This window comes from Periophthalmus magnuspinnatus, chromosome 13 (assembly GCF_009829125.3).
Source record: "Periophthalmus magnuspinnatus isolate fPerMag1 chromosome 13, fPerMag1.2.pri, whole genome shotgun sequence".
Taxonomy (NCBI): domain Eukaryota; kingdom Metazoa; phylum Chordata; class Actinopteri; order Gobiiformes; family Gobiidae; genus Periophthalmus; species Periophthalmus magnuspinnatus.
In genome coordinates this window covers 2923752-2934796 of record NC_047138.1, presented here as the reverse complement: position 1 = coordinate 2934796, position 11045 = coordinate 2923752, and the positions used below count along the sequence as shown (strand labels likewise).

Sequence of the window (11045 nt, the reverse complement as noted above, 5' to 3'; positions counted from 1 at the left end):
GATCCAAACCTCCAGAGCCAAACATACACAAACATGGCGATACCACAGGCGGACAAGATGCACTCCTGCCTTCGCATATGTTTATTAGTCCTGCCGGTTATTGGATTAAACGCGTCGACGCTTCACGTTCACTCGGAGCAGCGTTACATTCTCCCACAGAACAGAGGAATTCACACGATAAACGCAGATGTGGATTTGGCGGACGGTGATGGAGGAGGCGCCGCGGCTCCTGCGCTGCGCCCGGCCGCTCGAGGTGTCACTGAAGGCGGCTCAGACACGGGAGATTCACCGCAGCATCGAACACGGAGGAGTATCGCAGACTCGGCCATGCCCAAGGTGTACGGCCAGGTATGTATCACACCTCTGCAGGCTGCACGCTTATCCACAGCACCTCAGGCTGGACTGCTCTGGTGATGGAGGCACAGGGACAGGAAGGTAGTGCATGTTATCTGCAGCTCTGACCTGTTATTCTGATGGTGGCACAGGCTCCAGGAGGTAGTGCATGTTCTTCTGATGGTTGTACAGGCTCCAGGTGGTAGTGCATGTACTTCATAGCTCGGACCTCTTATTCTGATGGTTTCACAGGTTCAAGAAGGTAGTGCATGTTCTTCATAGCTCGGACTTGTTCTTCTGATGGTGGCACAGGCTTCAGGAGGTAGTGCATGTTCTTCTGATGGTTGTACAGGCTCCAGGAGGAAGTAGATGTTCTTTAGATGGTGGCACAGGCTCCAGGAGGTAGTAGATGTTCTTTAGATGGTGGCACAGGCTCCTGGAGGTAGTGCATCTTCTTCTGATGGTTGTACAGGCTCCAGGAGGTAGTGCATCTTCTTCTGATGGTTGTACAGGCTCCAGGAGGTAGTGCATCTTCTTCTGATGGTTGTACAGGCTCCAGGAGGAAGTAGATGTTCTTTAGATGGTGGCACAGGCTCCAGGAGGAAGTAGATGTTCTTCTGATGGTAGTACAGGCTCTAGGAGGTAGTGCATGTTCTTCTGACAGTTTCACAGGCTTCAGGAGGTAGTAGATGTTCTTTAGATGGTGGCACAGGCTCCTGGAGGTAGTGCATGTTCTTCTGATGGTTGTACAGGCTCCAGGAGGTAGTAGATGTTCTTCTGATGGTTGTACAGGCTCCAGGAGGTAGTGCATGTTCTTCTGAGGGTTTCACAGGCTTCAGGAGGTAGTAGATGTTCTTCTGATTGTGGCACAGACTCCAGGAGCCACTATTGTGTCCAAGAGTCTGGTTTCTTTACGTCTGCCACCCAGTGCAGATATGTATAGACTGTGATGCAACAAAACCTAAAAGAAATGCAACGTAGACAAGGAAGTACTCTTTTTCTTCTGAAGTGACAGCCAAATGGTCCTGTTAGTTTTCAATTTTATGTATTTATCTTTATTTATACAGGAGAACCCCGTGAGAGCACTCAGGCTCGCTTTTTCATGGGCGCCCTGTTTAAAATACAACTCAAACTGGAAAAAAACAAACATGTCCATATAAAACATTAAAAACAGGAGCAGGTGTGTGTTTAAACATTTGTTATCAGATTATGAAATTTAGATTGTGTCACCAGCGACTCTAGTTTTGTCTTTCCTTGGAGCTAAGAGCCTTTTCCCGTCTCAGTTCTGGTGCGGCTCGTCCTCATATACAGCAGTACTACATCAGACTGGTGTTATTTACATCTATATTAAAGATTAACCATTCACAGTGCATTGAGACCAGGCTGCTATCAACTGTATTTGGTAAGAAAGTTTATGCAGAGAGAGGCAAAGAATAGGGTGTTTATAGCTGTGAATGTTTGGATTGGCACATACAGAATAAAGAAGTAGTGTCAGCTTTACACTTTTAATAGAAATGAGCCTGACACCGGTGCTATGAGAGCTGGAGTACATGTCTGTGTAATTAACCATGTTACTAAATTTATAATTACTTCTACAGTATCCAACAGACTACACACGCATTCCTAAATTTACATTGCAGCCTAAGCTTTGATAACCTGTTCTAAAACCAGCAAACTCTCTATGTTTGTGACTTACAACAGTGCGCAACCAGTATTCACCCCGACTAAAGCACTAGTGCAGAGGCTGAATCAGGAAATTGTGGCTCTCAGGAAACAAAACTGTTATGAAGTGCTAAATTGCTCTTGAAAAAAACACTTCCATCATCGCATCACGTCATCGCATTAGGACCATGACCTGAAGGGGAGTCTGGGGATTCTTGTAGCCACATGCCACTGTGTCACCCAATTGATCCATTAAAATTCCTGCAGCTGCCGCAGAATTGTAAATAAATGCTGATGGACACTTACGACAGAGGAGATGGGGGAAGTGTACCACCTCCCCTTCCTCCTCATTTGGTGACACCACTGTCAAAACAAACACCGCAAATGGTCTCCGGGGAGTCTAGACCGGGTCAGGTTTCATAGTCTCAAACTGTTGTTCAGTGTTTAACTTGTCCAGTGTTTATTTGTTGTGTGTTTTACTTGTTTCATTTGAGGGCGTCGTGGGTTGAATGGACTTGTTAAAAAGCCCAAGCACGTGCTGCAATTATAGATAACAAGTCTGTGTGGGGGAGCACAGTTTGCATACTTAATCAGGTGCATATTTGAGGGCTAACAGACCTTAGCTGTGATATTGGCTGAAAGCAAAGCAGTAAATGTAAGAAGAGAGGTAAATACAGAATCTAGACATTTGCGTTCTGCTGTGTCACTCTGGTCCTGGAGATTCAAAACTTTTTTCCGACGTCACTACAGGATGATTGTCACTCTACATGTCATGGTTTGTCAGCTCTGGATTAGAAATCTTTCAGCTTTATACTTTTCTTGGATAACACTGGTTTAGTAAACTCTTGAGGTCATACCAAGGTTTCTTGTCTATGTATTTCAGTAGTTTTGGGGGCATATTATTTACAGCAGCATGCAGAGCTAGAGCACACGATAAAATCATCAACTATTATTTTTTTTTTGTTCTGTTTGTCTGTCTGATTTTTTATTATTGTACCAAAATTGTCAGATTGTGCCTTCAGCAAAGTTCAGTTTGACAGCATCATTCAGCCAGAGTGATGTGTCAGAATAATGTGTCAGATCTGCCTGTAACTGCTCAGTGTTGTTTCATTTCCTCATTGTTGGGAATAATAGAAATACAGATGTGTACTGTAAATGAGACTGGGTTGCATCACTGACAAACTCTTACTTTACTTTCTGCAGCTCAAAATCCGTTTTGGTTTGAAATCTTCCTTAATTCATATCAGTTGTTGTAAAGTTTGTGAATATAGAAGATAATACATGCACACCAGCCTTTTATTATGCTCCATTTTCTCACGAGCTTCACACATTCACACACAGGGTCTCTCCAAACCCTCTGAAACTCCCCCCGTGACACCTGGGGCCAGGGCATCTGTGGTAACTTGGTGACCGTCACTCTTTGTGCCTCTCGACTCGTGGCCTTATTTCCAAACAGGCTGATGGATTGTGGCTCAATGGGGGAGTTTACAGTGATGATTCCTCCCTTTCCTATAAACGTGACGCAATCCTTTATTTGGTCACATTTCAGTCAAATCTTACGTGGGATTTACCAAGAAGCTTATAGACATGTAGCGTTTGACTAAAAATGAGACGCTAGATGTACAAAACTGCAGCTTATTAGGGGTGTGCTTGGTCCGCCGTGGTCAAGGTATAAAAAGTAGTTCAGGATTTGGTCGTAGAGTAATTTAATCGACCCAAACGTCTGTTGTGTAAAGATAATAATGGTAAATATTGCACAAATGCCTATATTTTGTTAAAAGTGCATCGTCTCCCATCAGCTTATCACCTTGCAGATGTTACTGCTTTGCCTGGAATGTTCCACTTTTTGCATTAAACATCTTATCCCCACCAGGCCAGATTACAGGTCTGATCTGTGGAGAGACCAGCTCACAGTGAGAATGCATGTTTTTTCGAGAACTGAATTGAATAAATGCAAGATAGATTTAAGTTTTATACATGGAACGTTTCAGGAAAGCACTAACATCTCTATGGAGGTAAGCGGGCTGCAGAAAAGTCACGTACTGCACTTTTAATACCGTAGTAAGATAAAAGGTTCAGTGACTTGCTAAAATAATTCCTTGTTGCAGAGTCCAGCATAAACAGTCTGGGAGGGAGCCTTCGTTTGGCTGCCAGTCCTGCAGAGATGATGTCATTGTTTGATATGGGCCGCGATGCCCTCCAGCCCCGCCGCCGCTGAATAATGGCACGCTCAGAGCTGACGAGAGGGCGGGGAGCGGGCTGCCCCAGCGCACTGTAGATCCTAGTACTACCAGTCACAGACACAGCACAACAAACGTCAACGTAGACCTGGCTGTAATGGAAAACTACTTAAAACGGCATGAGAGACGTCTAAGTTTCAGTGTTTTCTACGCTACTTTTACCTAGACAAAATAAATCAGATTAAGAATGAATTAAAACATACAAATCATTCAGGAAATAACAAACAGAAGGACTTTATACGTGCTGCAAATAAATCCAAAGCCAAATGTGTTACAAAACTGAGCAACTTGCACATTCCTCGTGATAAATATTTGTTGAAGCATTAGTAATACATCTTGTTGCATCGAATTGAGTAAGTTGAACGGTTGTTGAAGTTAGGAAACATGTTTATCTCTCCCATCAGAGTGAATTCTCGGCAGTTCAAGTCTGGCCTGCACATGTCTCAAGTCTGAGTAATACGGCAGCGTGATTTCTCAATACTTCTTTTCATTTACAGTATATGCTTCCTATTTGGCATTGTTTGAATTGAATGTCTTAAACTGAATACTTCTAGTGTCTTAATTTTCCAAGTTGTCATTGAGTATTTGCAGAATATAGCATAAGCGCGTATGAAGTCCAGGCGGGGTGATGTTTTTTGAGGTGACTGTGGGACGAACTGACCTTTTGTTTGCTCACAGTCGAATTTTTCTTAGTCCTAAAACAAAGACTCTATACATTGAGTAATAAAACAACAGAAAGGACCGATAAAGCTTCCTCCGGTGACTTTCTGAGCCGCCGGAGCTTTATCAAAGAGTGAGATACTGCTCGTCTTTCTTTGCGTCCCTCCAAAATGTCTGCCGTCACGTCTGAGGGGTCTCGGCAGATAGAGGAGGTGAGATGAAATGCATTATGTATGTGTGCGAGCGCCAGACTGGATCAGGGGTGTAGGTTGTAGTCTTTCGATGTTGCTCAGGCTCCACCTTCTCTCCCTCGGCCCCTCTTCGGCCACAAAGCTGTCACGGAGATGGATGGACACGAGCCGATAAGGAACAACCCAGTGACACTTATGGAGACCTTTGCTCTGACCGGGCTGCAGTGGAGGGAATCGGGCTGGATGTGGAGATGTTTGTGATGTATCGTGTGACATTTACGTGTTTTATATTCAACCTAATTTACCCGAGCAAATCTGTATTTTGCTAGACTCATACTGCAGATTATTACAAATGAAAATGTCTACTACAATTATACTAAAATGCCTTTGCAAACCTAAAATAAATGCTCGTAAGACTTTCAAAATGACTGATATTGCAGCAGAGATACGTTCTTTTTAGCCATTTTGCCGTATGTTATCTCTCAATTCACAATATATCACTATTTTTAAACAAACAAATATCTTCTGGTAAACCCCAAAATGTCCGGAGTTGCCATTTCTGATAATTGGCACACTACTTAGCCTTGTTGCTCTACATTTCTCCACATTCGGATGCCATACTGTCTTTACGCTACCCATTTTTCTTCCTTAACTTAATCTATTGCAGATATGTGTTTAGTTTCCAAGTTACACGCGTTTTATGTTCCCCAAACCCAGACTGCAGCCACATGGGCAGGTTTCCGCGAGTGCGCTAGATCCCTCTGACAGTGTAATGCTTGTGGCGGCCCTTAAAAGTGAGTTTAGGGGTCACGGGGAGGTCACAGCTGTCAGACTGCAGTCGAAAGCCAAGCCACAGTGTCCTCCACAAGCTCAGCCGCCAACAGAGATGCTTTGTGTGTAACGCCGTAAAACTCACCAGGAATACTGCCTCGTTTATCCTTTTTCATTTTCATCATCTCCCTCTAACCACAATTATTTCCTCTTTACGTTATGTGTTTTTTTTTGTTTGTTTTTTTGCTACGATTGGTCTGTAGTGTAACTGGTTTTAAGATCTAGGATACTGCAGTAGGGCCTTTCTCGCTGTGACCAATGAGGTATTAAATGCGGAGATTTACTGCAGCATGGCGTCGCACTCGGAGTCACTTCTGGTTTTGGCCATGGTCCTGAAAAGAAGTGTGATGAGAGAGTAAAGAGGGAGCAGGAGCGACCTGTTTGGGACCGTGGGAGTGGGTTTATAGATGGAGTCTGATAATGAAACCTCTGCTTTATGTCAATCTGTGTTAAGTGCCGGACAGCCTTTGAAAACTGCACTTTTTTGTACGATTATTCGATTCTGATTAGTCAAAAAAATCACACGTTTGTTACATTCAGTTGAGAGAAAAGTACAGACATCTTCCCTGTCCTAAACTGCTCACCTTCTGCACATTTGACGAACAAAATAATCCGTATTGATGCTAAAATAAGCTGAAGTGTTTGCTTTGCTTCTCTTGGGCTCTCCGCTCTTTGGCTCCCGTACAAACCTCAATGCTGCTCTGTGATTGGTCCGCCCACTCGATTAACCTTACGGTGGGTGCGTGCCAAGATGGATTCTCGTGAGTTTGTGACGCTCACAAATATCGAAGACTTGAGAATCTTACTGTGCGAGGTTACGTTCTGTCACGAGTCATGGCTTTATTTGGATCGAGCCTCGTTCTGTGTTTATTCACGTCGTTTTCTTTCATTTTTAGTGGAGCTGTACCGTTGGTTTCTGTGAGTGCAGACTATATGATAACAATGTGATTTATCAAAGTTTAAAGTTTGAACACGACTTTACACTGTTGGATTTTACGATAGAACAGTGGAAGGATAAATTCATCAAAAAGAGCCAAACGCTACGCCGACGTTGTACAAATCATTTAAAAGATATTTAGTTTTTTGTACACAGAATAAGTATCTGTTCGTCACGACTGCGTTCCCAAAGAAAAAATATGAGCTTTGTGTTGTTATTAATACTACTACTTGTGTTTATGTGTGTTTTCAGGGCAAAACTGTCATCTGTCTGTAACTTGTAGTGAAATAAGCCACTCGACGCGCACAGCAGATTCAATAACTTTGTGTATTTTTGACTCGCAGTATGTTTAGACATTTGTCAGCTCGACTGGAGTTCTGCTGCCGCATGCCAGATGTTTGTTCCCTTTTGACTCTTGTTTACATTGAAAGCACTATATGTTTCTGGCTGCTGAGTGAAGAACTTCTTGTTTTTGCAGCTGTGAGTTTTTTTGTCACAATCATCAGTGTTGCCGGAGTCAAAGCCGCGCTGATTCTGACAGAGCAGTTGTTGTTTACCGCGCAGCGAGAACCACGGCTCTCCCCCGATCATCAATAAAACATAGAAGGCAGACGTCGCGGAGATGAGATGGCCGTGCAGTGACAGTAAAAAGATGAAATAGCCTATTACTTTTCATTGATCCATGTGCCCAGTGGGAGGTGCGGCGAAACAAAGGCGCGCTGCATTCTCCCGCGTCTGCAGATCAACACCGGGGCTTTTGCTGCAATAAGAATGAATCACGTGAGGCATGTTTTCTAGTAGATCACAGAAATTCACCTTGAGTCAGCAGTAATGTTGATTTTATGTTGGTTAATCCTTCTGAATTAACTAAGATAATCATGTCCGACGATACAGTTGTTCCTTTATGTCAACAAATGTGTTTATTCATAATGCATTTACCGTGGTTTCTGGTAATCCTTTGAATTAATTAACCTAAAATCACTTATTGCATCTACTGATCAAAAAGAACTGACTAAATAGAGTTAGTTTATGGTAATACAACAAGGAAAAAGTATAATTTGCTATGTCAATTTGTGGTTTTGCTCGTTTATACGCTATTTTGTCACAAAAAAGACCCTTATTGTGATTTTTTTGAAGTATTTTTTCTATACAAATAACTAAATTATCCTGATTAACTCTTGTAAATGAATATAACTTAATGCCCCCATAAATTCTGAACCACATTTCATTACAGCGCCTCACACCAGGGCCACCCGGGGTCACAGGTCAACGTTAAAATCAAACTAACGCCCTTTGTCTGTCATGTTGCCTCAAGCACCGAGTCTCAGTGGGTCATTATAATCCAGTTTTAGCCTTTTCCAGAAGAGAATAATGTGGTTGAATTTCAAATCAAATCAGTGGAGCGTTTTTGCGGAGGCTTTATCTGCTGTTTGCTGATGTCTCAGATTTGATCCATATGAGAAGACGGAGGCATTTATCTTCGTGAGTGTCAGCGGAAGAGGAAACCTACATGCGGCTTAGGCAGGATAATTTCATCTCCGTTTGAATCGTTTATTATAGAAACATGTTTATCTTTTTGAGTTGCAAGACATTATGGCCACATTTTATGCTTTTTAATTAAAATATATATTGTTCAACTCAATATCTACCTATACAGCTTTATTTTTTACAATTATTTTATATGTTTTGCAGCTGTAAAACCCCTCACCACACACTTTATACACTTTTCTCACACAGGCGTTAACATTTTCTCACATTTCTCTCTTGTTTAATTAATTAATAGTGACTCAGGTGTATTTCACAGTTCCTCTGATCACGCCTCTTCGTCCTGGCGCCACTTCGCTGTTATGTCGATCGAGCATTTATGTAAATTTGTCTGAACAGGAGACACGGCACGGAGGAGACTGATGGACAACGGTCTGCTGTCCCTTAGCCAATCAGGACGCAGAACACAATGCACGCTCATACGCCGTAAAAAGCATGTGAAATTGCACCTGAAAGGCTGCGAAAGGTGAACCGCGATATAGCGAGGGACTGCTGTAAATATAAAATACATATTGTTCAGCTCAAAATCTACGTCAGGAGTGTCCAAACTACGGCCCAGGGACCAAATGCGGCCCTCAGAACCTTGTTTTTTGGCCCTCAAGCCTTCAGTTGAACATAATCTGTACTTTTTTATGGCAAACTTGAGTAATTCTACCAATATAACCTAAATAACATCACATTGCATTGACAAACAGACCTAATATTAACATTTCAAGCCTTATTTAAAGTATGAAGTCAAAACTATGTTAAATGCACCGTCTGAATTATCCACTGTATTGACCACTGGCCCTCCGTGTTGAGTATTTTTCAAGATATGTCCCTCAGTGAAAAGAGTTTGCTCTACCTAGATATTATTGTGAGTTTAATTTCTTTATTTAAATTAAGATTATTAGTGGCTCCGCTGGTTAAATCTACATATCTGAGTTACCCGAGTTTGTAAAATTGTCTCTGATGCGTTGATGAAATGCTAAAATGTCCAAGTATTTGCTTAAAACCCATCAGATTTCACGTATATTCACACAAGTTCTTTTCCTACAGGCCAATCTCAATGACTCCCATAACCAGATGGTCGTGCACTGGGCCGGAGAGAAGAGCAACGTGATCGTAGCTCTGGCCCGGGACAGCGCTGGAGCCACGGGTCCTAAAACGAGTTCAGTGAGTACAGCAGCGACGGACGCAGCTGTGGAATAAGATGTAACATGTGAAATAACCGATAAGCACTGTTTTTGTTTAGGTTTACGTCTCCTACGACTACGGCACGAATTTCGCACTGGTGTCGGAGAGGTTTCAGCTGACGGGGGCCAAAGCTAAAGATGGAAACAAGCAGGTCATCTCACAGTTTTACCACAGCCCCGCGGACAATAGGAGGGTGAGTTAATAACATTTACCAACACCTGTTATCTTTAAAACAACAAAAACAGAAACTTAAAAAGCACTGCAAAGCCTCGAGACGCTTGTGCTGTATCACTGTGAAGCAGGAATGCAATAATACAGAGGTAGCATTTAAAAAAAGAGCAGACTATTTCCTGCGCATACTTGACAAATTAGATCTTCCCCCCCAAAAGTATGTTCTGCTTTTCCTCTGGGACTATATTTTAAACATGGCGGGGTTTGAACAGCATCCAGAAAAACTACATTAAGGAATATTTACAACAAAATAAGTCATCATAAGCAGCAGACGGAAGCAAATAAGCTTAAACAAGTTGCGTTTTCATCACGTAAATGTAATAAGTTCAAATTCTCAGACTGATGTAGTGCCACTTTGTTGTTTTTCTGACTTGCTAACGGCTGAAATAAACTCACAGATATGAAAATTGCGACGCAAAATAAATAACGTGGGGCGTGTAGCTAAGAATTATTTTGCTAATCGATTGATCTCGCGACTAATCTGTAGAGACATTTAGATTCTGAAGCGCTGAGGCCATCCTGCTGTAGTTTATTCACCAGCGCATTTCAATAATCAATGTCCTTAAAGGTGCAATGCGTAACTTTTCTGGCTGTCACCTTCTTGGAGATGTTCTTACTTTTACCTGAAATGTTCCACAGTGTCACCAGGCTTTAGTTACAGATCATATATATTAATAAATCACCCGTTTCCATGGTAGTTTAAGCAATAAAAAACTATACTTGGATAAAACTGTGGTGTTTACATTTAAAGACATGCTGTGGAACATTCCAGGCAAAGCAGTAGCATCAGAAGAGTTATATTGTGCACCGTTGAAGCTTCATAAAGACATACTGTTCTTGAGCCAGCTTTGGTGATAAACTCTGACACCTGTGGATCATTTTGTTATAATTTGCACATTTTAAATCGCAATTTTCATCTGAAACGACTTAATTAAAGAAACAAATCTGCTGACTTTTGCGTTAGAAAACCGCAGTGTCCAGTCAGAGTTGATAAACCGTAAACGTCATCAAGCGAGTGGTGGATTTTTTTTCATTTGTACCAAAATGACGACACGACGCTGCAGCACACACGGCGTCTTGAAAATAAACAGTAAATAAACTTTGAGAGGGTAAATGAGAAGGAGAAACAGCTATAACATGGTTAAATGTTCTAAAAAGTTGATTTTGCACAATAAATCTGCTTTAACAATTATTCAACAGCAGCTAAAACAGTGCTACGTAGCTAATGTGAGTTGTAAT

The 11045-nt window shown here is 42.0% G+C and overlaps 1 protein-coding gene across 4 annotated transcripts in view; it reads left to right on the top strand.

The window, feature by feature from the left end:
- The window catches only part of sorl1 (sortilin-related receptor, L(DLR class) A repeats containing), a 65003-nt gene continuing 53958 nt past the window's right edge, over positions 1-11045 (top strand). For all 4 annotated transcript variants that reach the window (XM_033976670.2, XM_033976668.2, XM_033976669.2 and 1 more), the window contains exons 1-3: positions 1-348; positions 9438-9554; positions 9634-9768. In XM_033976670.2, the coding sequence (XP_033832561.1) occupies positions 34-348; positions 9438-9554; positions 9634-9768 (567 nt within the window). In that variant the 5' untranslated portion in view covers positions 1-33. The remainder of the gene's footprint in view (positions 349-9437; positions 9555-9633; positions 9769-11045) is intronic.